Source organism: Pseudorasbora parva, chromosome 20 (genome assembly GCF_024679245.1).
Source record: "Pseudorasbora parva isolate DD20220531a chromosome 20, ASM2467924v1, whole genome shotgun sequence".
In the NCBI taxonomy this organism is placed as follows: domain Eukaryota; kingdom Metazoa; phylum Chordata; class Actinopteri; order Cypriniformes; family Gobionidae; genus Pseudorasbora; species Pseudorasbora parva.
In genome coordinates this window covers 29,989,295-30,017,021 of record NC_090191.1, presented here as the reverse complement: position 1 = coordinate 30,017,021, position 27,727 = coordinate 29,989,295, and the positions used below count along the sequence as shown (strand labels likewise).

The 27,727-nt window shown below is 38.5% G+C and overlaps 1 protein-coding gene across 3 annotated transcripts in view; it reads right to left on the bottom strand.

Annotated features, from left to right (window-relative positions):
* atp2b1a (ATPase plasma membrane Ca2+ transporting 1a) overlaps window positions 1-27,449 on the bottom strand; it is a 38,039-nt gene extending 10,590 nt beyond the window's left edge. For all 3 annotated transcript variants that reach the window (XM_067428373.1, XM_067428374.1, XM_067428376.1), the window contains exons 1-12: window positions 27,328-27,449; window positions 17,006-17,430; window positions 10,464-10,661; window positions 10,097-10,354; window positions 9,760-9,885; window positions 8,839-9,000; window positions 8,162-8,200; window positions 4,237-4,392; window positions 3,610-3,824; window positions 3,019-3,261; window positions 1,310-1,551; window positions 785-1,022 (exon numbers count right to left, since the gene is read on the bottom strand). In XM_067428373.1, the coding sequence (XP_067284474.1) occupies window positions 785-1,022; window positions 1,310-1,551; window positions 3,019-3,261; window positions 3,610-3,824; window positions 4,237-4,392; window positions 8,162-8,200; window positions 8,839-9,000; window positions 9,760-9,885; window positions 10,097-10,354; window positions 10,464-10,661; window positions 17,006-17,198 (2,070 nt within the window). In that variant the 5' untranslated portion in view covers window positions 17,199-17,430; window positions 27,328-27,449. The remainder of the gene's footprint in view (window positions 1-784; window positions 1,023-1,309; window positions 1,552-3,018; window positions 3,262-3,609; window positions 3,825-4,236; window positions 4,393-8,161; window positions 8,201-8,838; window positions 9,001-9,759; window positions 9,886-10,096; window positions 10,355-10,463; window positions 10,662-17,005; window positions 17,431-27,327) is intronic.
* Between the last annotated feature and the right edge of the window lie 278 nt (window positions 27,450-27,727).

The following is a 27,727-nucleotide window of genomic DNA, read 5'->3' as shown; positions in this document are numbered from 1 at the left end:
GTATTTCCAAGCCAACTAGCAGAAGCAGTATTGTTTAATCGACTAGTCGAATTGTCTTGCACACCCCTAGTTATTATCTGACGTCACATTTTAATGAGTCATTTTCTCAATTAAAATAAAATAGCTATACTTTTCTATGGTTGAATTTTACTAGGGCAGCAACAAACTATTATTTTGATAACTGATTGATCTGTCGATTATTTATTTATTTGATTACCATTAAAAATATATTTCCATCTTTATATAAATATATTTCCATAACAAAATTATTATTCCGTATCCTGCCCAATGTTGTCCTACAAGGAATGTACAGGGAAATGAAAACAAATATGGTCAATGCATCTAGGTATGCTATGTGCAATTTAACATTATGCAGGGTTAAAAATAAAGGGATTGATTACAATTTGAAAGTAGAAATTATTGACTAGATTAAAGTATATTAAAGAAAACCAAAAGCACACACTAAAACATTAACTGATACAAAGTAGGAGAAATGGATATCTGAATATATTACATAATATTAAAAAATATAAATTTTAGTGTTACTGCTCATGGTACACACAGAATGTTAGCCTTAAATGTAATCTTTAAAAGCAAAAAATAAATATATGAAAAAAAATTTTTAATTCAGAATGATTGCACTCCTATTACATTGTGCTAAGCGTGAAAGCAAAATGGAAATATGTGCGTAACTTTCAAGCACGCATGTACACATAACTGCAAAATCTAAGTTATGCGCTGAGGAAAACAAGGAAAACTTGTTATAAATGGCTAAGGCTCGTACCTCTGGTCTGACTGGGTCTTCAATGCCAACGACACATACACAGGTGAGCCTGCTAAGGATTTCGTTCTCGTTATCCCAGTCTGGTTCTCCTTCAGAAACAGGGAAGTCCCTGTAAGCCAGACAGATGGTCCTCAGGCCCTCAGAGGCCATAGGCTCGATCACTCTCTTCACCATGTCATCTCTGTCTCTGGGCCGGAAAACCTTTGACTCACCATTCGCTGTCAGGATTTTAAAACACCTGTGTGAGGAGAGAGCAGGTAAGATATTGCAGATGCCCAAGAGCACACAGTGACAGAGCCATTCGAGTAATTTCTCAGGGGAAATCGATCAGTCACAAAGCCTAGGGGCTTTGGAGGGGGAGGTGAAGCATTTGATCTGCCAATCAAGTTTGCTGACACAACTCACTTATCAAGAAAAGCTAGAATACTACAATGTGTTACTCATCCTGTGAAATGCAAAGACATGAACTGGTGCCAAGTGAATAACAACGACCAAACAATGCATTTATGACTGAGAATGGCATACTTCTTCAGCAGAATCTCGGAGGCTCCTTTGCTGAACATCCGGAAGCTTCCGTCAGCATTCTTTAGCACGGTGCTCATAGATTTCCTGACGGAATTGAAGGTGTAGACCTTGTAAAGCTTCTCTTCAGGGATTTCATTGCGGATTGCTTGATAGTCTTTTTTCAAGTCCAAGGCAAAGCCTAGCAAGGCACATTCAGTTTTGTTGCCCACCTGACGATTTAGGCCTCCCTCCTTCTCAGGGGACTGGAAGAAAAGATGAACTAGTGAAAAATTATATGAAATATGCTTTAAAACATCTTACAAAAGGTTTTTGATCCAGCCACTGGTCCTAAACATTCCAAATCAAAAATAGTAAAAGATACTGCATTATGAGCTACCGTTATTTAATTTCAATAATTTCTGACTCACAATGAACCCTGGAGAGTTGCATCTGTGTTTTGTACTTAAAGCTTATAAGCCATAGGCCTGTCGCGATAGTCAATAAATCAATTAATCCCACAATTTTAAAAAATGAGCTCGATCATTTTTCTGGCTGCGATAATTTCCATTTGCATGCTTGCTTGCTTGTTTGTTTGTTTTGCGCGCTGACACCCCCCTCGTTTGGGGAGGTGTTTCTACTCAAAGCGTAGACTGGGTGCTGGCGTGATGAGACGGAAAGCTCGGCCGGAATCGCCAGGAACTCGTGCTTCTTCGGTTGCGGAGCCGCACTTAAAGTTACAAAATTTTACGTGCACACCGCCAAGTGAAATGGGGTCTCGCACACTCCACGTTGACGTCATTTTTGTCGCGCGCACCCTCGCGCTAATGCAGACATGTCGAGTACAAACAAGGCTTAAAGCTACACTGATAGAGTACACGGCAGTTTGATAAATGCAAGCTCATTCTTCAGTTCAATCTTTGTGTGCTAAAAGGGCATATAAGTTCCTGTAGAGATAGCAGTACACATTCTTCTTTCTTTGCCAAATCAATGAAAAGCATGTCATCAATGTCTTCTCTCTTGCTATATCAAAATCTCACCTAACTTTCCTCAGAGATGGTCAAGTCAAGTTCAGTTTGTTCATGATTACATGATATAATATTTTTCTTTAATACTTAAAAGCTATATCATATGCTGAAGAAAATGTCTTGAGTGTTAACAATTAAAAGAAAAAACAACAACAAGAACCATACAGAACTGAAAACTGTGACCCTAAAACCGTGGGTTATGAACCGAACCCATATGAACCGAACAGTGGGTTTTGTGAATCGTTCCAGGTAATCTGCACCTATACACAATGATCCATTGCAGTTTTCATCCATTGCTTTTATTGTTTTTGCTTGTTTTTGTTAATTTATTGTGGATATTTAAAATGTTTTACGTTTTCAGTGTTAACTAGTCTTTAGAAATAAAAGGTGATTGATCTTTGAAAAGTTGTATCTGCATTATTATGCCATTATCATTATTTTACGGCAATATTACGGTTATCACAATAATTTTTTTGGCCAATTTATCGTCCAGCAAAATTTGTTATCGTGACAGGCCTAATAAGACATTCTGTTATTTTAGTATTATTTATATACCATTATAGTTTTAATTCATATTTTGAATGAGCTTTTTCATTTTAGGTTTATCCAGTCACTATTGCCTGACAATGTGTAGTTAAAAATCTAACTTAAATAAAATTAACAATTGAGTAAAATAAAATGGGTATTGTTTGTTTAGGGACTCACCATGATTTTGGTGGTGTAAGCACAGTTGACACTGATGCCCAGTGTGAGCAGGTCTACGATGCCAGCAGGAATGACATCAGGCTCAGGGACTTTCTTGTAGAACTTGTCAGCGATATGGACCTGAACAACTTTCATCCGGTTCATAGTCAGAGTCCCCGTCTTATCCGAACAGATGGCTGTGGCATTGCCCATGGTTTCACAGGCATCAAGATGCCTCACCAAATTATTGTCTTTCATCATTTTCTGAAATACAGCAGCAAAGTAAAACAATTAAAAAAAAAAAAATTGGGTTGGCAGGGGGGTGGAGGTGATGGACAGATAAACAATAAACAGATTGAGCACAAGATTAAACAGGAAAGTCCACTAATACCCAATTAAATAGCAGAAATCCAGTGAAGTAATATTACTGTAACACGTAATAAATGCATATGTTATGCATTTATTGTTATGCGTAAAAAAGTGATATGTAAAAAGAGATGGCAAATCATGATTATTAGATCAGCATATACTGTACATTGTCAGAACAAATGGCTAACGTCAACCAGTAAAGACACTCAAATAAGGATTTAAATCAAAGATGCAGGGTCATACTTTGACAGAGTAAGCCAGCGAGATGGTTACAGCCAGCGGAAGACCCTCAGGGACGGCCACCACAAGCACAGTCACACCGATGATAAAGAACTTAACAAAGAACTGGATGTAGATGGGCGTGCATTCTTTTTGCCAAGGAAGTCCCTGGACCCAGAAAGTGTCCATCACAAACAGAACCACTAAGATGATCACGGTGATGGCTGACATCACCAGACCTGCAGAGAGACACGTACATTAACACCTCTAACGCCCATGTTGCACGCAGAAAAAAGCATTACCAATGTGAGTTTGACTGTTAGGCTTCAAGACCTCACAAAGTCTCTTAACAAATGCAGTTTTCTTTTCTGCTGACATGTAGCATTTCCTATTGAAGCCACTATTTTTAAATAGTGAAACTATAGTTAGTTAGTTCCAGAATGTATTAGGGGTGGGATTTTTTCCTTCTAGAGAGCATTTGATTGGACACAACTCTGTGTAATGCAGGATGAGTCATCAATATATTTGGAAAATCTTTCCAGAAGAGAAAGACTGTGGATTCAAAATGCATCTACCTGCTGCTAAAGGGCCATTTTGTCAACTTTTAGGAGGACGCTATTAAATAGATGCCCTCAAAACGAACGTGCTTACCTGCTTTTCCGATTTGGACCGCTAATTTGGTCAGCTTTCCTTGCAAGACCGACTTCTCTTTCTTTGGCAAGTTGGATTTTTTCTTCTCCTCACCATCAGCCCCTTCATCACTGTTTAGAGGCTGCATCTCCATTGCGGCACCATCCTGGGCTTTAGCTACACAGAGAAAGAGACGAAATACTGAATATGCAGTGGGCTCAGGAATTCAAGTATATCCCAGCTTGGACCATGGGAAGGATTTTAAATTAAATTGTGGTTCCCCCCATGTGACAATTATAATTGAGAAGATTAATTATCATAGTGATTATAAATGAAGAATCATTTTATTACATTCTGAAAAAACAGAGCTCGAGATCATCCTCGCATTTAAGAGCCACATGCAAACCCCAAGTAACCTAGGAGACATAAAACCTCATCGCCACACACAGATGTCCAGCCCATCACTTATTACTATCGGCTATAAAAGAAGACACACACTTAGCCTGATCTCAAGGCCATCACTCTGCGTGCTGAAAGTACAGCCTGCCAGTGAGGTGACAAACACACAAACAAAGAACTCAGCATGCATGCAATCATACAGACAAGCACGCAGCAGGGTATCTTCATCTATCGCTCCTGAAGCATGACAAAGTCGGCTTGTGTGCAGGATTTAACGGGTGTGTGATGTGAGGTAATGCAGCCGCGTCTGAATTAGCAGGGGGCTAAGGGGCGACCTGGAACTGCTATTCTATGTGCCGTGTTGCTGCGTCCTACTAACAGAGCTGTACCGCTAGTCTGGTGGATTAAAACTCATTTCTGGCAGAGCGATCTGTAGCTGGCACTTCAATGAACACAGGCGTGCTCTACTTTCTGAACACAGGGTGACCTGAATGTGGACTCTGCCCTGCTTGGTTAAGTGGTTTTAGATAATAAAAGATTTGAAGGGAGATAGGTGCACATATCTGGAATGATCAGAGCTGTACACGGCTATTTAAAAGTTTGAGGTTGGTAAAATGTTTCCAATGTTTCTAAAATAAGTCTCTTATCCTCACCAAGGCTGGATATAATTGAATAAAAAAATACAGTAAAACAGTAATATTGTGAAATATTATTACAATTTAGTCATGGTGAATTTTCAGTAGGAATTACTCTTCGGCCTTTAGTGTCACATGATCCTTCCGAAATGATTCCAATATGCTGATTTTGTGCTCAAGAAACAATTCTTATAAATGTTGAAATCGGTTGTGCTGCTTAATATTAGTATTGAAACAGTGATGCATCTTTATTTAGGATTATTTGAATAGAAAGTTAAAAGGAATAGCATTTATTTGAACTCTTGAAAGTTACCAGGTAAAATCTCTTTAGTCTCACTTTTGATCAAATTAATGTGTTCTTACGGAATAAAAGTATTTATTTAAAATAAAATCTAAATCCTACTGACCCAAACTTTGAACAGTAGTGTAATTCTGTTACTTTGTAATACTTAGTCTTATTTATTTATTTATTTTATCCATGTCTGGGACTATTTGTTTATCCATGTAGGGATGGAAATTAGCTCTGTCCTCAATCCGGTGTATTTACGTCCAATTATATTGTACGTTCATTAATATGCATTGTCCCATCCAAATAAATCAAATGAGAATGAATAATCAGGCTCCAAAACAATCACACACAATAAAATCAACCTAACCTCTCAACACTACACACACACACACCCCTGGTTCACTATCTTTGTGGGGACTCTCCATAAACGTAAAGGTTTTTATACTGCACAAACCGTATTTTCTATCCCCTTACACTGCCCCTGCCCCTAAACCTACCCATCACAGGAAACATTCTGCATTTTTACTTGTATGATTTATAAACTCACCCTACTTGATTTATAAGCCTTTTAAAAAAATGGGGACCCCTGGCTGGTTCCCACAATGTAGGTGATCTCAGGTTTTTACGATCCTTATCCTTATCCCCACAATGTAATATAAACAAGGGCACACATACACACACACACACACCTGGTTTACTATATTTGTGGGGACCCTCCATATAAGTAATGTTTTTTTTACTGTACAAACTGTAGATTCCATTCCTTTACACTAACCCATCACAGAAAACCTTCTGCATTTTTACAAACACACATACAAAAAAAACCTAATTCTGTATGATATAAGCTTGTTTCATTATGGAGGACCTCAATTTAGGGAGTCCCCATTAGTCTGTGTGCATTCAAGTTGAAGTCCCCACTGGGATAGAATAACGCATAGACAGACAGACACACATGGGCGTAGATTACGCGGGGGACGCGGGGGACGTGTCCCCCTCACTTTTAATAAAATGTATTTTCGTCCCCCGCACTTTTACTGGGTCTCTCCGATCCTAGTCGACCCGCTCCGAGCGGGATTCGAACCGGTGTTACCCTGTGCGGGGGCGGACAAGTTAAAAGGAACGCTAACGACAGCCTTCTCTAAACTCGGTTGATAGCGCGCTTCTTGAGGTCAGGGGCAAGTGTATTTATACATAGAAACCAATGTGAATACATCAAGATTTAAACTCAGAGACAAAAAATTATCTATGCATGACCTGTAATTTTTTTCCGAATCTTAATATGAGGAGGGCGCTCTCACAGAAAGTCCAAAAGTGGATTCGTAATACCCTGTCAAGCTGGAGCTGCAGCTGAAGGAAAACAATCGTTATGATGATGAAACGTGACGACGACAATCAGTCGATTGCGACAATATATGCTTTATGTGTGTTTTTTAAGTCATCTCAATGTAGGCTATTTATTGACAATAAAGTATCATATGAATAATGCAGCTTTTTTAATGTTTAGTATTCTGCTCACCACGGCTGCATTTATGCAATCGAAAATAGTTAAAACAGTAATATTTTGAACATTATTACACATTAAAACCGCTTTTTTCCTATGAGAATATATAGTAATTTATTCCTGTGATCAAAGCTGAATTTATCATCATTACTCCAGTCTTCAGTGTCACATGATCCTTCATCATTCTCAGATGAGGATTTCATAATCAAGAAACATTTATGATTATTATCTGTGTTGAAAACAGTTCCCAAAATGTTGTGGAAACCATGATAGCCTACATGTTATTTTTCAGGATTCTTTAATGAATAGAAAGTTCAATGGACAGCATTTATTTGCATTTATTAAATAAATTATCTAATTTGTAATATTAAAAATATCACTTGTGATCAATTTAATGCATGTCTGATCAATAAAAGTATTAATTTCTCTCTTTTTTAATTTTACCACAAATGTTTAGAAAATTAAGCATCACCATGAGCAGCACAACTGATAATAATCCTAAATGTGTGTTGATCATCAGATCCTCATATGAGAATGATTAGTGAAGGATCATGTGACACTGAAGACTGGAGTAATGATGATAAATTCAGCTTTGATCACAGGAATAAATTACATTTTACTATATATTTACATAGAGAACAGATGAGTTACATCAGAATATATATATATATTTTTTTACATTGCATTAGATCTATGGAGTCTTAATGCAGAAGTGTTTGTAGTATATAAACCAATCATAAAATTGGCAAAAAAAAATAGGAGAATAGGAGAATAATATTATAGATATTAATTATTGGTTATTTTTCAGCAGTGTATTTGATATCTTGCCCAATTAAAAGCAAGAGATGCGATAAATTATATTGGTCCAAAAAAAAAAAAAAAAAAAAATGGTATTACGACATTTCTGTCCCCCTCACTTCTGAAAAGATGGCTACGCCCCTGCAGACACATACACACAGACACAGACACACACACCTCACTAGTGTGGATAAGCTTTAATGAAGATCCAGTAGTACTAATGGGTTAAGGCGATGGTTTTAATGCAGGCTGCAGCATGTAAGAGGGTAGCCGGCTAAGCCAATATGGTGTTCATTATGTCATTAAGTCAATAGGGTTACTCACCTTTCTTTCTGTTCTCCACAGAGCCATCCTGCTTTTTATCTGTAGGGACAGAAAAAGAGAAGCCACATAACAAACACTTACTAATTTATTCATTATTCACCATTATGCAAGTGACGGTTCTGCAGTGCACACTTAAACATATTTCCAATTATGCAAATCTTCTCTTTGATTTAGCAGAAAGAGAAAAGGCCGTCAAATATTTACGAACAGATGTGTGCCAGAACCTCATGAAGCTTGCAAAACCACTGCAGTGGCTAGACCACAAACGCACAAAATTGCAAAGAGGTGCACTGTCACTGAACAGCGGCTTGAGGCCCAACCTCTGAGAGTACTGAAATATTAATGTATCTGCAGGCACTCATTTGAAGCCCCAACACGTGAATCACAGAATGCATTAAATGGCAGTTAGTTAATGGAGTGCACAAGAAATCGTTACATTTTTATATGAGTCACTGCTTCAGACATTTTATACCAGAAAAAAAAATACTGCTAAATTAAAAAAAAAAAAAAAATCTCTCTGTTCTGAGATGGACAAAAGCTCACTTTCATGTATGCACGCAGCCTATTCAATTCATCTCCCTGCAGCCACAGTGGCTACAGACTGAAAAGGCCACTGGTTGGTCTATTTTAGTTTCCGAGGCAGAATAAAATGACACCAAATAATACAGACAGCTTACTTTTCTTCTCTTTCTTTTTCTCTTTTTCTTTTTTCTTCTTCTCCTCCTCCTCATCCTCGTCCTCTTCTCCCGCACCCAATAATGTGAAGATGATTCCAGTTTGGGAATTGACTCCGACAGCAGTGACCACCATTTTTCCAGAACCCTCCATGACATGAGTACCTGAACAGAAGAGGATAAGGAGAATAAGGGTCAGAGGGCCATGCCGTTCATTTGTGTGTTCTGGTAATGGTCCAAAAGGGATCCACAGGGATCTTAAACCATCAAATAACACACAGATCAGCTTTATGACAAATAACTAGTTATCCAGAGATTTGTTTACACTGAACTTGCTCTCAAAATGTTGTGTGATGGTAACCGTTTTAGCACGCTACAGGCAGGCCAGAACTGCCAGGTCTTCTGATTTTTTATTTGGCTCTCTAGCCAATGTCATGTTTTATTGTGCTTTAAAAAAAAATGGAAACAAGTGACCATTTTTCTTCACCCCAACTCTGGTTTCAATGCAGCTCTCAACTATTATTGAGGCTTAGGGCGGGTGTCTATGAAAATAAAAATGTCAGGGAGAGGTTTCTGCTAGGGTAGACTCAGTATGCTAACGCAAGCTCTGCTGGAGGAGTGCCCACTCTGGCTCACAAATCCCCTTTCATCTCTTCTGGGATGGCACACAGCAATGTCATTCTATCAGAGGATCAACTAGCTTTCATAAAATGGGATTAGCTGAAGATGTGCAATAACCTTGCTGAGGCTACATAGTCAACATCTGAACTCCCAAGCTAGGCATTTATTTGGTTTGACTGAACTTTTGGGTAGAGGTGAAAGACAGGACTCAACAAACAAACAGGAAAAAAAAAAAAAAAAAATGTTTAGCATTAGCACTAATGCTCTGTTGCGGTCGCATTGGATTGTATCTTCATGTCCCACCTGACAGCAGCATAGGATCTTTCTCCATCGATTTCTTCACATGGTCAGACTCTCCGGTTAAAGAGCTCTCATCTATTTTGAGGTCGTTGCTCTGGATGAGGACGCCATCAGCAGGCAGGAGGTCACCTGATAAAAAAGGTATCCCATCACAATAATGTTCATTTTAGTCAGCAGTTTTTGAACTTATTTCAAGGTGACTATACAGAAAAAGGCAATAATCACTCAACACCAGTGAAATGTTAGACTGGTAGTCACATTTTTTTAAATGTTACACTGGCACTTTTGGCAACCCTCTTAAAAGGAAATAAGAGACCTGAGCAAATTAATGTCAGCTTACCATATTTAATTTGTGCAATGTCCCCGACGACAATCTCGGCCACGGGGATCGGAATGACTTGCCCTCCCCGAACCACCGTAAACTTTTGCTCTTGTTCTATGCGGCTCTGTAAGCCACGAAATTGTTTCTCCTTGCTCCAGTCATTAAATGCTGTTACAAGCACCACGCAAACAACAGACAGGAGGATCGCTGCTCCTTCTATCCATCCAGCCTCAGATTCTCCTTCATCCTCTACTCCACCCGCTGCTTTCCCGCAATCTGCACGCACACACACACACACACACAGACACACAATAAAACTCAGCTCAGAATTGAATTAGAGATGATTAGCTAGAAATAAAACAGAAAGAAATAATAGGTTACTTACCTTTAGTTTCTGATTCCGGAGGTTTATAAAAAGAAAGGCCTAAAGAAACTATTGCTGCCACTTCCAAAATGATCAATGTTACATCTTGTAATGCTTCCCATACTAACTGAAGAAAAGTTTTTGGCTTTTTCGGAGGTATAAAGTTCTGTCCAAATGCTTCTTTTCTTTTGTCAATATCTAAGGGCTGCCCACTTAATCCTGAAAGAAAAAGAGTGAGAAAGAAACAACATTAATAATCTAAACACACACAGCTCTTCTTATATAGCAGCATACGATACTTAATGAGATTCTACGAGTCAGCGTGTGGGTCAGCGACAGTAGCTTAGAGATAAAGTCTTTCAGAATGAGACCAAAAAGGTCACAGGGAAAAAGAAAAAAATATATATATATTGATGTTGCTGCTTAATATTTTTGTGAAAACTGTTACAATTTTTTCAGGATAGGTTGAAAATAGAAAGTAAAAAAAATAAAAATAAATAAAAGGCATTTATTTGAAATCTACATCTTTTTCAACATTATAATATGTCTTTGCTGTCACTTTTGATCAATTCTTAGTTAATAAAAATAGTAAAGTCTTTCAAATATTGCTTTTTCAAAACGACAGTAGAACATCTATATTGTATTATTTTATATAATGTCTTGACTGTCTGCTATGTTTTCTGTTTAAGTGTTTTTATGGCTGTCTGACAGAACAGGTAACAATTTGAGCCATGTCTGTCCACACCCATGCTAAAATCTGTTAAAAAAGTACACAAAAGCTAACACTCTTTTGTATTTCATCGATTATGAGCTATTAGGATTTAGCACGGCTAATCCATTAATACTTGGCGTACAGCAGTAAAGCGTGTGGGATTTTGACAAGATCCTGCAAATTTCCTGGGTGTGAAAACTTAGATAATCCAGGCCCAACGCCAAAACTGACAGACCAAAAACAAATTCTGGGTTCTTTGGACACTGTCATTCTCCGGAATCATTCAAATGCACTGGTTTAACAGCAGTCCTCTGGTTTGCCCATTTGAATAACTCTCTAAATTCAAAGCAGGTATTCAAAGTGGTGTGTGTGTTCAATTCACTCAGAATCACCACATGCTAAGAGGATGTCTAGATGTGGTGAATGGACGAAAGCATGCATGATGAGTGCGTTAATACATCTAGTGTCTGGGCATCAGAATGAATGCCTATGTGTGACTGAACAGGCCGGTTTGCCTGCCAGACCTGAGAGCAGCCTGGTCAGCAGAGCCTATTGTCATGACAACATCCTCCACATTACTCAGCAAAGCCATAGAGCCGCTTGGCTCTGCTGTCTCCAATTGAGCTGATGGTTTCACTGCATATTAACACTCAGTGTCACAAAATCTCAGCTTTTGGTACATAACTCTGGGCATCTACAATCTCTGCGACAATTGCATTAATTCATTCATTTGGCCGATGATTTTATTCAAAGCGACTTACACAGCGTTTAAGGTATACATGGGAGTTCCTGTAGCTCAAAAGTAGAGGTCACTGGTTTGACAGAAGGCATGAACTGATCAAATGTATACCTTTAATCTATTGCAAGTCGATATGGATAAAAGCATCTGCCAAATGCATAAATAGAAATACATTGAATCATTTCTCGTTGCTTGTGGCATGTTCTACCAACAGAGTAAAAAAATATTTTTCAAAAGTTGCAAATACTAAGTTATATATAAATATAAAGTTGCATATTGGACTATGTTTTACAAGAAAATAGTCTTTCTATTTCCTGTTTAATTCAATTTGTTACTTGCCATTGCTTTGTAATGGAAATTATTATTATAAATCATACACCACACTTTTTATTTCTTAAAAATGACTACAAAAAACAATATGGCTAGATTCTTCTTTTGCTTAAAAAAATCTAGCACTTTGTATTCTAGTGGAAACTATTTCACAGGACAATCTGAACAATATAATCTATGCAATTGCAATAAAAAAAGTTTTGTTGGGACCAATGTCATGCACTGGAGCATTTAGACAATAGACAAAAGGTGACGTGAACTTTAAAAAGCACACTTCAGCAATGACATGTACATGCATAGATTTTAAGAAAGAGAAACCAAAGATGAAGCAAACTAAGAATGTTTGTTTGTACTGGTAAATCAATACTTGATGAACACAGCAGCTAACTGCTGAAAACTTCTTTTTGCTTCAACGCCAGTACATTAAATCCAGGTTTGTGGAAATTGAGGCTGAGGATTACATTCTCTCTCCCCACTTGGAGAGTGGGCTAAGGAGCAGATGAGTCAGGACTTACGCCTCTGTCAAAAATGCATTTATGCTGCAGTACACATCTCAATTTCACTCTAACTCCTGATCATTCAGACAGCTACTCTGAAGCATCACTGAGGTGAAGATTAAACAAAAACTGAGCATCAAATCATGGGCATTTAGACAGCTAATTATTCATTTGTATGCTATTGAGAGCAGAGTAGTGATGTGATGGCTGGAAGTGCTAATACCCTTTAGGTGTTGTAAACCTCAAACTAGCGTTTGCACTAGTTGCTGCAAATGCTCCAAGGTTTTTCGCATTTTCCCAAAGGAGACCACATAATTTCATGTCAGCTTCTGTGTTCACCTGAGACCTTGACAACCACAAAAACAGGGGCCTCTATGGCCAAGAAAATGTTTCGCTCATCTCTAATGTGTTAATCCAGGAAAGAAACGTATTTAACTAGCTAGACAAGACAAGCGAAAGCATTAAATAATAAATAACCATGCTCATCAAGCAATTCAAATTAGAAGCAATGGTTCAGTATACCTCACATTAAACAACATTCTACTGAGCTCCATGCTGATTTACATTTTAGACACAATATTTCTTTTTTTTTCGCCGAAGCATCTATATAGTAAGTGCTTAAAACAGAAGTATAACTGATATCAAATGGAAGTGTCTTTTGTTCATCTAGCTAATTCCATCTCCAACTTCCCTATTGTTTGAGCCAATGTTGCTGTGTCGGTCTGGTTAGGATGCTCAAACAAACAGAGCAATGTTTTGAAGTATACACTTTTCGTTGAAATCAACCTACAAATGTCTTGCCCATAAGGTGAGAAAGAAGAAAGTGATAAAAACAAAACAAACAAAAACACACCTTTAACACACTTAATAGACTGCCAGAGCCCAGGTCACTAGCATTAAGAGTTCTGCACGAAGCTTGCGGCTAATTGTCTATCTTACAAACATAACCTCCTACTTGATTTCAGCAGTTAAATCTTTTCAGAGATATCCTTCAGAAATATTTGTATTGGGTCCTTTAAAAAGAAATGCGAATACTAAATTAAGCACTCATTTTTAACTTAACGCCCCAAGTAAGATTCTCCTGAGGGTCCATGAAAGGAGGTCAGCCCTTTTAAATTCTCCAGCCCTTGACTTTCGCTTTCCCTCATGTCAACACATGTGAATTATATAATATATTAGATTCTAGGAACCTTTCAATATTGCCAAATGGGCTAGCATAAAAGACATATTCGAAATGAATTAGATGAAAAGAACTCCACTGTTTAAAGTGACGCCAATAGAGCTGTAAAAAGTAACTAGTTAAATCGAAAAAGTAGAAAGATTAGTGGTGGCTTTGCTACGAAATTGAGAAATGGCCTACTTACTAATTAGAAATCCCTTTTCAATTGTCAAAGCTCTTGTAATCTTGAATGACTGCTTAATTTCCTATGGCAAAGCTGAGTGATCTGATTAAGCTGTAAAACGTGTCATAACAGCAGGGCTGCCTGCCAGTTTGCCATTGTGAAGCAGAGGGAACGGGGCAGAGCTAAAGTGGCAGATCGCTGTGGGGCTCAGATCTCAGTTCGCCGTGTGCCACGCAGCGAGACTGGCTAAGCGGCAGGGCCCTCTATCAGTCGGGGCACTGAATAGAATATCTAGTGGAAAATTCTCAGACTATTCTTCTATGACTAATGCACAATTCACACGTTATACAAAGCTTGGGCACAGCATGGGCCACATTTCAGACGGTCTATTCATGAAACAAAACACGCATTTTTAGGAGTCATATCGATGTTATCAGTGTGACCCCTTTATTTGAGCCCAGAAGTCAAAATATACATTTCCACTGAGGCTATAGTTTCCACTGACACCATGACAAAGGTATAGCTGTGGACTGGAGACAGCACAGCAAGCCTTTGCTTCAATCACTCAGTATTTCATCGCCTGCTAATAAAAGTCAGACCTTGCGAGGGCAGGATGCAGCAGGTGACACTACATACAAGCATCCAAACATGCCATGCATAGTAGAATGTAGAATAACCTCATTACTGCAACTGAAAGATAGCGTTTGCTTCGTTTAATGTAGATTAGGTATTGTTTAAGACCTAGCAGCAACTTTAATACTAATGTAAGAATCACTATTATTATTGTTGTTCATACTGAAATATTGAGAAATACATGAATCGTTATCAGACGAAGTCTACAGTGAAACATTGCAATGGACGATGGGGGGTTATGTTTAAGTGTTAACCTCTGTTAATGTGAAAGGGCTTGAATGAAGCCCGTTTGGCTTAAGATAAAACTACTAGAAGACGTAACACTGAAATATAATTTCCACAAATGATCCTGAGTGATTGTGGTGTGATCCACACCACTGTTTTGACGCTCTTCTCACTTCAAAAATGGAAAAGGGGAAAATGGTACTACCTCTCTGTCCGGACGGGGACCGCAGTCCGCCATTTAAATATCATTGGTTCATATCATATCATTAGTTTGTGTAAAACATCTAGTAGCCTTTTTTTTGCCCAATACAATCTTTAGTGTTTAATTTGTGTTCATTGACCTGTTTTGAATGTAATTTGTATTGTGATCGATCTAAGAACTTCATTATTTGCAGGAAATCACAGTGCAGGCTCAACATTGTGATGTCTGTCAGCCATCAGCGATGGGACGACAGCATTGTCTATCGGCCCTACCCTAATAACACCTCAAATGCTATTACCTTTTCTAAGTGACTGGACTATAAAATGGTCTAAAGATGTCCCTGAGCTAATCTACCAAAGGACTTTTGATTCACCAAACAGAACATCCAAGCAAGGACCCATAATACCCGATTATTTACATTTTCTTTAAAGGAGAAGCAAAACTAATTAAGGGTCAAGGCACGTAAACTGTCTCTCCATCAGAACCATGTGCTATATTTTAACTTTCAATAATAAAAATGCATTACTGCTGATCAATCCTGCATGCCATATAGATAACTGAAATATTCTCACTCAAAATGCTGTCCGAAAGCCCCCATTTGACATTGGTATTGACCTGCGACCCCAGCATGTTCACGCACGAGAGAGCTGCGTCTCAAAGAGCCTGCAGAGAACTGCTATGGACATGGTGCCGTTTTAATCTGGGATCAAACTAAAAATCCCTTCCCCCAAGAGTTCAATCAAGGTCAGGTCAGCGATTAAACCTAATGTCTACAGAGAGGTAATAGGCAATGGAGCTACAGCTGTGGGCTGCACACTGACTCTGCACTTTTCTATATTTTACCCTAAAGACTATATACCTGCTCACACACTCCTTCCAAGAAAGCAGAGTAGAGAAAGCAGGGCTGCAAAGCTAACAAAAATCAATTTTACAAATTATTTATTGGCGATTAATTGGACGTATGTGATGTGTCAATGATGTCACTTTGCACTTTTTACTAGGAGGAACGAGTTTACAACCAAAGTATGGGAGAATTCCATATCAAAATCTTTGAAGAAAGTCATGAGTATGTGGCTCGATGTGGGGTGTCAGGTGCTTCGACAGATTGCTTGTGCTTTTTAATACTTGCATGCTGTTATATTGCTAAAATAATCTCTTTGGTAAATGTTATAAACTTAAAAGTTAATTGAGTGCATCCTAACAGTTGGTGGTTTTCCGATTAAAAATTAAAATACTCCTAGAAGCATGTTTGTGATTTAGCTTTCCTGCAAAAAGAGATTTCAATAGTTGCAGCCCTAGAGACAAATAAATAAATAAATAAATAGATAAAGTATGAGCAGAAGAAAGATAGACAGAGCAGGAAGGGTCTACAACTGGTCATTATAAAAGCTGTTAATTCTTGCTGTAGCCACATTCCCACAAGCTATATCGGATGGGATTATAAAAGCATTTGTGTTTGACATTAAGGGCTTTTATTTGAAATGTCAAACACACCGATGTGCATGCAGGCTATATTTAGGATATTCTCTGTCTAGTCTTACTGTTTAGAAAGGGGGAAAAGAGCTACATCTCAATCGGACATTGTGTAAGATATCAGCATACTGTCCATGTGCTGCCTGAGTCCTGGCTCATGTATTGAGCAGCAGCAGCAATGGAACAAAAGCAGCGTGCCTCCCGATAGACTGCAGATGCACTAAAATGCAGCAAGATGCCATTCAAGTGTAACAGACCTGCTCTAACTGCAAACCTCTATATGCTTAGAGTAAGATGCAAGAGTGCTGTTTAAAACCATCCAGAGAGTGTGTGTTCCTTCCACTATACCTCCTGGAACTGTATTTTGATTTCTGCAAAGCAAAGCAAGTGCAAGATAATGATTATGTACCATCTACAGGCGATGTTTTCAGTCTGCTGCAAAGTCCATTAACGTCCGCATAAGATTCCTGGATTTTGAATAATCCTTCAGCCCCTCGCAGTTCCATGAGAGAGCGCAGGTCTTTAAGCGAGCAACCAAACTCTCCATCGTGATTGGGCTCGGCCACAGAGTTCTTCACCCCGCTGTATGAGTTGTTAGCCATGTTTCCCGGCTACACCGCGACTCAGCAAGGGTGGAAAAATGGCGTCCCAAAAGGAGAGCTATATCCTCAGGAGACCAATGCCAGTAGTTCCCATAAACAGCTGACGTCCTTCAGAGGAGGAGGAGGATGCCCGACTGCAGGTGGCAGGACTGGGATAATTCACAAGCCATTCCCCTCAGCCTGTGGCGTTGCTTTCATTGTGAATGAAACCTTAAACAGTCAGTCCAAGGACCTGAAAAAAAGAAGAGAAAGTTTGATTAGAAATAATAATATTACAAAATATAATATGTTCACAAATGCAAAACCCAACACCACAATAGATTTTTTTTTGTAGATTTCAAAACAAAACAAGCAACAAACGTTGGGAAGCTCTCCATTTGGCCTGGAATTAGTAAGAACGAGCTCACTGGCTGAGTTTCAAGGTGACATGCTACCCACTTCTACAGGCAGAACTATGTGGGTTTTTTTGAGAAGTAGCGTGGGAACTGACCTGCCATCATAACTATGTGAGACAAAAAAAGTCTTTTTCCCTCAACATTATACATGGCTTTTTTGAGCAACATGAAAATGCTTTAAATTTGGAAGCTCGTGGAATAGAGCACAACTAAGATTTCAGATTTCAATGCCCAGAATGACATTTTATTATATAGTCAGTCGATCCACAACACAATAATTGTGTTTGAGAAAATGGTCAAGGTCATAGGTTAAATTCCCAGGGAATGCAGATAAAATATATACATTGAATGCAATAAAAGCATTTGCCAAATGCACAAAATATAAATGCACTAAATAAGTCCAATAAAACCATGGAATGCTTGGACAAATATTTTTATGTACACAAACAAGGAGAGTGTGTCTCCATATTTATAACATGCCCTCAACCCAAATAACACACTATCAGACTTCACAGTTGAACCGCATAGGGCTTTCAATAAACAAAATATTTTAGTAGATAATAGGGCTAACTAAAACTCAGACAATCAAGACATTGTCCAGCCGAACACCATGCAGCCTGTCTCTCAAACCAACACCCTTGTCATGTGGCCATTCATCCTACCAGCCTCTACTATCCTAGCCTTTATCAGGAAGATTTCATTAAATTACATTATTAGAATTATAATAAAGAAAGTTACCAAGCAGCAGAAGGGGTGATCCGAGGAACAGATAGAAAATTCAAACTATGAGGATGAGAAGATGGTGTTGTTGAGAGTGCTTTCGTTCTGTAAGTATCCCACCAGGACTGATTTACTTGCAGCAGTACATGCAGAGCGTGGAACAGCATGCTGCTCTGTAACAGGCCACCAGCTGGGCAATCAACTTCTCTCACAGCCAATGTCATGAACATTGCAGACAAATTAAGAGAAAAGCTTTAGCTAAAACTACTCTCTCAGGTGCTGAAACTCTGGATTTGACCTTTTTATGAAGCTGCGGAAAAAAGGGCACAAACAAAAATAAACAGTAAAAGTTAAAGAGCACTAGGGCTGGGCGATATGGCCAAAAAAATCATATCTCTGTATTTTTTGGTTGAATGGACATACATGGTATATATATCCCGTATTTTCTATTTGGATTAAAAAATAAAAATAAAACGTATTTATTTATTCATTTTACATCCTGTAAAATAAAGTTTACAATCTATAATTACAAAATTAATAATTTTGTTTTAAAATTCACTAAACAAACATATTGGCCTATATTTGATAACAGCCATTATAATGGTCACTTTCATAAAAATATACATCCATGTAGGTTAAAAATTCCACATATAGCACATTTATTGTCCAGAAATGTTTTAGAAATATGTATACTTTTGTCAGAATTATTGCGTTCCTATTCTATTGCGCAAATGCACGCGATGATGCTCGTTCACAGAAGCCTGAATTTTAGCGGAGATTCACATGCAGAAGGCTCGTCCTCTCCAGGCCAATTTTTATTTACATTTGCATGACTTTCTAACATTTAAAGATGGAGAATATACCTGTGAGTCCTAGTTATGCACTGAGGGAAGCACCACATTTAAAACGTATTAAACACTGAAAGTATTTATCTGTCTGTCAGCACAAGTAGCCTATCTCTCAGAGCATCTGACAGGGCAAGCTGGTTTAAACTATACGCGTTTACCATATCTTACAAGTTATTTTGAAGTCCTTAAAATAAAGTATGTCATGTTTGGGACTTTCCCTGCATCAGCTCATTCTCCATATGTACTCTGCTATTTTTCAGTTGCGTTCGTATCAATCTACTCTATATCGATATAAAAGGTATTGCCTCATTCCAATCCATATCGTTTATAAAAATATATATATAGCGATCGATATATTGTACAAACTTGATATTCTGCCCAGCCCTAAAGCACTGGCGCTAAAGTATGTCACTCAACAAGCTCAGTTTTATCTCTTTTTAAAACTGGAAGTGAAAACGGAAACACCCAACAGCTTTGCACTGCAACGGCTAACTGTGTCCCTCCCTTTTGAAGTAACAACTAGTCCTAGAATGTAAATGTGAAAATCAATGATGGGTAAAACAGAACTTCCTGAAACTACTCATCTCAAACAGTCGTGGTACACGTTTCATTATCACAGTTCATTCTGACTGTAAATAACAATGCGTGCAGGATTCGAGCAAGATAACCTCTGTCCAGCACAGTCGACCTCTTTTTTCCCCCCCAGTTATCATTTGCGAGTGACTGCATGGCCACGATGAGGGAAGTGCCAAACCTTTGCTGTGCCATGACAGTTTCAGGTTGCAGAGCAGGTCACATGTCACAACAGTGGAAAATCATTGTGATTGGATCTTCAAACTAACAGCTAGCACAGTAATGTTAACCCTTACCATACAAAAGTAGAGGACTGTTTTGGACGTGCACCTGTGGCCTGCCTTAAGACTAATAATTTAAGCATCATATATATATATATATATATATATATATATATATATATATATATATACACACACACACACACACACACACACACAGATCCTTCTCAAAAAATTAGCATATTGTGATAAAGTTTATTATTTTCCATAATGTAATGATAATGATAATGATGTAATGATAACTTAAACTTTCATATATTTTAGATTCATTTGCACACTGACTGAAATATTGCAGGTGTGTTATTGTTTTAATACTGATGATTTTGGCATATAGCTCATGAAAACCCCAAATTCTCAAAAAATTTGCATTTTTCATCTGACCAATAAAAGAAAAGTGTTTTTAATACAAAAAAGTCAACCTTTAAATAATTATGTTCAGTTATGCACTCAATACTTGGTCGGGAATCCTTTTGCAGAAATGACTGGCACTGCTGAGGTGTTATGGAGGCCCAGGATGCTTCGATAGCGGCCTTAAGCTCATCCAGAGTGTTGGGTCTTGCGTCTCTCAACTTTCTCTTCACAATCTCCCACAGATTCTCTATGGGGTTCAGGTCAGGAGAGTTGGCAGGCCAATTGAGCACAGTAATACCATGGTCAGTAAACCATTTACCAGTGGTTTTGGCACTGTGAGCAGGTGCCAGGTCGTGCTGAAAAACGAAATCATCTCCATAAAGCTTTTCAGCAGATGGAAGCATGAAGTGCTCCAAAAATCTCCTGATAGCTAGCTGCATTGACCCTGCCCTTGATAAAACACAGCGGACCAACACCAGCAGCTGACATGGCACCCCAGACCATCACTGACTGTGGGTACTTGACACTGGGCTTCAGGCATTTTGGCATTTCCTTCTCCCCAGTCTTCCTCCAGACTCTGGCACCTTGATTTCCGAATGGCATGCAAAATTTGAGCAACAGTCCAGTGCTGCTTCTCTGTAGCCCAGGTCAGGCGCTTTTGCCGCTGTTTCTGTTTCATAAGTGGCTTGACCTGGGGAATGCAGCACCTGTAGCCCATTTCCTGCACACGCCTGTGCACGGTGTCTCTGGATGTTTCTACTCCAGACTCAGTCCACTGCTTCCGCAGGTCCCCCAAGGTCTGGAATCGGTCCTTCTCCACAATCTTCCTCAGGGTCCGGTCACCTCTTCTCGTTGTGCAGCATTTTTTGCCACACTTTTTCCTTCCCACAGACTTCCCACTGAGGTGCCTTGATACAGCATTCTGGGAACAGCCTATTCGTTCAGAAATTTCTTTCTGTGTCTTACCCTCTCGCTTGAGGGTGTCAATGATGGCCTTCTGGACAGCAGTCAGGTCGGCAGTCTTACCCATGATTGCGGTTTTGAGTAATGAACCAGGGTGGGAGTTTTTAAAAGCCTCAGGAATCTTTTGCAGGTGTGTGGAGTTAATTAGTTGATTCAGATGATTAGGTTAATAGCTCGTTTAGAGAACCTTTTCATGATATGCTAATTTTTTGAGATTTTGGGTTTTCATGAGCTGTATGCCAAAATCATCAGTATTAAAACAATAAAAGACCTGAAATATTTCAGTTGGTGTTGCAATGAATCTAAAATATATGAAAGTTTAATTTTTATCATTACATTATGGAAAATAATTAACTTTATCACAATATGCTAATTTTTTGAGAAGGACCTGTATATATATGTAATATATATTCCTGACGGTCCTCACAAAGAAACAGGCATTTACGCCCAGCATTGTGTAATTTCATGCATTTAGCCACCACTTCATTAAGCCTAAAAACTATACACTTATCTGCGCACCTGTGAATAAATAGGCAGGTTCATGTGAGATCTACAAGCTCCCCAATGACAACACTCAATGCATTTAAAGGAAGGCTGCAAGAAAACATAAGGAAAACCCTTTTGTTCTTGCTTGGCAATTGGAGACCCTACACTGTACAAGCCAACTTCATGGTATGCTAGTCAAGGACAGCGATTCCAGGGATCCCTCTGCAGTAGAGCAGTCGGTAATGGGGTATTTTTAGCAGCCTCAGACTGCCCATCCCCCTTGCTGGCTGTTGCTGAAATGGGTCAGGCCATTTCTATGTGGAGGGTACAATGCAGAGACCCGCCTTACTCATGCTAACATGGCTCAGTGCACTTAAGGCCACTTCACACCACAGACTGGGCACTTCTACTATACCCTTAGACACTGATCCTGCCAACTCACAGCAGCCTGCCACCCACTCGGCCACACAAAACAACTCCTCAAGAAGAACCTGAATGACACCTCCAAAAAAGCCCCATTAAACAAAATGAATCCTTCGGTCTGAAAAATAAAACTCTTCACATTTCTAGGAAGCTATGATTTCTGTGATGCAGAAAGCGCAGAATCCAGTCATTAAAAATGTGCTAAATGTCATAAATTGAATAAATCAATATTAGGACTGTGCACTTAATCAAATTGCAATATGGATAATGTCTGTGAATATTAAACCACAAAAAGACTACCATTTAAAAAAAGTGAAGGCTGCTAATTTGTTTTCAAGTCATAAAATACATAATCTAAAAGGAAAATATAACATTCCACATGGTACTACTGTTGTTGTTAAAACAAATGTACAAATGTTTGTAAATTAATCAAATGTTCAAGTTTTATGAATTCAAACGAGACATTCATTTTGATTATTACATTTTTTTTTTTTTTAATGAAAATTGAAAACAGAATTTAACAAAGGGCCTTGATTATTCTTTCTGCTTTGTTACATGAGCACAGGGGGGGAAATGAAAATTGCAAACAGCTTCATACTTAAAGGCTCTGCGCTTTTATGGTTAAGGTTCTCACCAGGGACAGCATATCTAAAGAAGTGATTTTATAGAACAGGAACCTTTAAGTTGATTGTTATGGGTGCCAGTCACAGCACACAAGCCGTCCATTTGCTCCGACCCCTGCCTCCATGTCTGACACTGCACAGTAAATCAGAGATGACTCAAACCATTAAACGTGATGGGATAATGGGCATGATGAGGCTTCAAAATTTATATTTGCTTAACTCATTGAATGTCACTTGGGGAATGGATGCGGGCATGACCGACATGACTGAAGGTTCTGTTTCTGTCCAAACACAATCTGTTTATATTTAGATGCACACTTTTTAAAGACAGCACCTGTAAGCACCAATCAAAGAGCACGGCTTCCACATTCCTTTGATTGGGGGCATGAAACAGGATTTCACTAACTGTTTTTACGGAGCATCAAGTTAAACGCATCGAACCAAATAATACATTTGATTGCAAATCAAAAGCTTGAACAACAATTCTTCATTTGCTTGAAGGTGGTAATTTACCCCAGTCATTTAAGGTTGAAGAAAATATACATCTTGTTCTAATAGATGAGGACAGAAAACACATTTGCCCCTAAGATGGCCATTTTTCTCTGTCATCGACATCTGATTAAGGCATAAAGCATGACGGTATACAGTAATTAAATGGTGACATTATTCAAATGTACTTTATAGCACAGCACTCTATTTTTAGCTGTTTATAATAGCTTATGAGGGGTTGAATGTCACCTCAGATTAATGTGACACCAAAGCAGTGGCCTCTTACATAAACAATACTAGAGAGAGGGGCTAAGTTACCCTTTTTCCATTCTAGTGATTATGGAACACATTCACATTTACTTAATATAATATGACGTTACAACGTGAACCACATGGTATGCGTTACACAAAATCATACTCATTTTGTTTGACCACATAGTTTAGGTTGATCTTATTACTGGAGGTACAACCAATGTCTATAATCAATAATTTGGTTGAAATTAAACATAAAACTTGAAATTAAAGTGGAGCAACAATCCTCAAAGCTAAAAAATGTTTCGGGTCATATTACGGTTTAAGAGTCACGTATCATTGGGTATTTTTTCAGATCAGATTTTTCTTTTTTTTACATTTATTTCTACTAAAAGCACACTTACTGCGAAACAGCAAAAATTGCTAGCCTAATTAATAAAGTTCAGACTTTATTAAAGACAAGTGAACAGTCAGTAATAAAATAACAATACACTACAATAAGTTGGCAAAACTCAAAAATCAGTTACCTCAGCTTGTTTGAGTTATGACATTTCCAAGTTGAATTAAGTAGAACTATTAGCTTTTGAGTTTGTAGTACTCATGTGTTAATTAACACTCATGTAATAATTATCATGTTTATAATTAACAAAGAGACAATCACTATATACATGCATGCATCTGACACAACACATGCTGGGAAAAAGGAAATCATCTGCCCAGTTTCAGTTAAATTTATGTTACTCTAGTCTAAATCAAAAGAAACTAGTTCAATGAACTCAAAACAATGAAACATTTTAGGTTATTTAAAATGCGTCAGTTTCATGAACTCAGAGAAAAGAAAGTTATACTCATCATAGAACAATACTCATCAAGGTTAATGTGTTTTTTACTTTTTAAGAGAAATGCACCGTTCCAAAATAAGAAAACTCCTTTCTTAATTTTAAGTTGCAATAGTGTTTTCTTCCCCATTGTGACATACATCCGGCATCTTGAACTATGAAAAAAAAAACGTTGGGCCAGACTTTATTTTGTCCTTTGGGAATTGGTTGGGTAGTTGGATCTTTGTCATTTGCTATGATCTCATGTGAGTGACATTTCGTCCCGCCCTCATGCCGATAAACACGTCATCAGACAAGAGATGCCGTTGCAAGTGGGGGTATTTTGATGAAAGATTACCATGATTAGAGGGCACATGAGAAGGCCACGAGATTGATAAATTAATAAAAAATATTGATGTGTACAGACAAATCATTTGAAAGAATCTGAATTGTCAATTTTGATTTCATGGTGACTAAGTTGCACCCTGCTGGAATGCTCTAAGAGCATGTGCTTACATTTAAAACACAATTTTCATCATTATAATATATATGGCAATACAAATATGAGTAATAATGGCAATAAAAACATGAGTAATATATTATATTAATCATCATCTGCAGGCTGCTTCTCACTAAGCTTGAGTAACAATTATAATATGAAGCTATAGGAATAAAATATCTAGGCTAAAAAATCCATAGCCTATATACAACTGGGCCATGCTAATGCTCATAACAGTCCAAAGGCCTCTGAAGCTCACTTGACAGTCAAAGGTTAGTTTATGTTAAGGGTAAATCATTAAAAAAAAATGAAACCATTACTGAAGTCAAATCATATATTTCCATCCTGCAATAAATCAAAAAACACTTTTTAACAAAGACAGTTGATGCTTAGAAGTTACAATGTGGACAATGTTGCTCTGAAGAATACTGGATTGCAACTAAATCCTCAGCATTTGCTCCAAATTTGCCTCTGTTACATATCATGAACTGTTGTTATTACAATGACTTACGTTGTTCACCACAAACACATTTAAATCTCAATGTGTAGTAGTGATCTACACATATCAAAGGTCAGTGTCTACATAAAGCATTTGTGCAGACCAAAAAGGTTGACAAATACACTCTCACGATTTGAGTTGGAGAAAGCTGAATGTTCACTGTAGACTCAAGGTCAAATTCAGCATTGCTGTCATACAGCAACGCATTATCACGGGCTATAAAAGCTTGGAAGCAACAAAAGAAGCAACAAGGCAGCGAATGATGTACGCCAAGAAGCAACAGACCTGACACGCTATTTAAACGCACACCAGGGTCTATCTAGAAATTCTAGGTGCCATATTCAATCTCAACACATTAGGCAGACAGTAGACACAATAAGTCAGCCGATTAGGTTGGGTACATTGTGTTTTGCACATCTGCTCCTTCAAATACGATCCCAGCAAATTTGACATGTCGCACAGCGCTTGTTCCAGTCTGAATGCCCAGTCACACATGACAGGAGGAATTAGGACTGTATACTACAACTGTTGACACGAATGCACCAAGCTTAAAGGGACAGTTCACCCAAAAAGAAGAAGAAGAAAAAAAAACATTTAATCACTCTAATGTTGTTTGTTACACAAATTACTTTACAAATAAATAATGGTAAAGGCAAATAGCCAGTGACCAATGCATTTCTCTAAACAATGAAAGTGAATGCGGCTGTCATTCTGACGAACATCTCAACACGAAAGTCAAACGGTTTTGGAAGAACATAGCGGTGAGTAAACGGTGACCCAATTTACATTCTATGAGTGAAATCGCTTTTTAACGTTGGTTGAATGAAGATTGTTGTAAAACACAGCGATATGCGGTAACTGATAAGCAGGTAATGGTGCGAAAGGCAAGTTGACAGCTGGAGCGTCCTCGCATTTGGCTTTAGCCTGCTAGCGGTCTTAACTCAAGTCATTCTGTCAAAAAGTGTTTTAATAATAATAATGACACCAGACCAACACCATATTTTTCCCCAAAATGGAAGAGATCTCCAACTTTCCGTTGCAATTCAAACGTCATTTCGGGTAAAATCCCTTAAAAACCCCCGGCTGGGCTAATGTCACAGCCACCGACCGACCGTCCGACTGACTGACTGACAGAGACGGTCGCTTTTAGCTGAACAAGTTGGCTCGTTTGACAGCATTTCATTTAACGTCAAAACGCTTGTGTAAAACAATACATTGTTGCTTAAAATGCAAGGAAATTACAGAGACTGTAGTTTCTAGCGTGTAAACATTCTTATCAGAGACTTGGCTGCCTGACAGTTGAGGGTTCTGTAACGGTAACGTTAAAAGCGCGAGCATTTTATTTGACCGCTTTTAAACGAAGCCGGGGGTTAAAATAGAATTATGGTCATCTTGTCTATGATAACGAGTAAAACACAAATGTAAAAGCTCCTATTTATACATTTTAAATTAGGTTAAGTTTCCAAATTATACATTTCAACAGGAGTATTTCGAAAACGTATCGCGTGATCTTATCTGTAGAAACGCGGCGCGCGCAGTCGAACACATTTCAGAAGCTTCATACGTCAAAAGCAACTATTCAGCGTGCGCTACACATCATCCCAGCATCTCAACATGGTGTGATATATTAAAACCCCATTAAATTTTCCACACACCCCCTCCCCTGCAGTGACAATAGGCAGGTGTGGGTTAAAAATGCACAGCAGCTCGGTTGCCTTCTTGCCCCTTTCTCTGCCTGCTACCAACTAGCAGGAGTTGCCTAGCCAATTTGGCTAGCTGATAATAACGCAGGCTAACGGAAAGCACAGTTTGGATGTAGACAATCAGTAAAGAGGAACAAAAAATTGGTGCATTTGAAATGCAGCAATACCACAAGCATGCATGCGAGAAATGGTGAAATTACACTCACGAAGCTCTCCGAACGGTGCCTCAGAGATCCCCCTCACTCTCTCGGTCTCCCTCAGACTCACTCTGCCGTCTCTCAAGCTCCTCCAATCTGCAGAAAAATCCCTCCCACAGACTCGCGTCGCCAGAGACATGTGATGCACGTCAGGAGGACGGGCACTGACATACAGAATGATCCCCATTGGCTGAGAAGAGGTGCCAATCACATTAGGCGCACCCTCTGCTCAGCGTACGCGCACATTAACATAATTTATAAAGATGTTCCTGAAACCGGTTAAATGTACTATAACTTATTCCGCGTCGTTCTTTATTTTAACCTAATAAACGGCACGCTTCAGCACGTGCTGGCATGGTTAGCTCCGCCCACTGTCACAGACGAGTCTTCCCCGGCGGCTAATTAAACT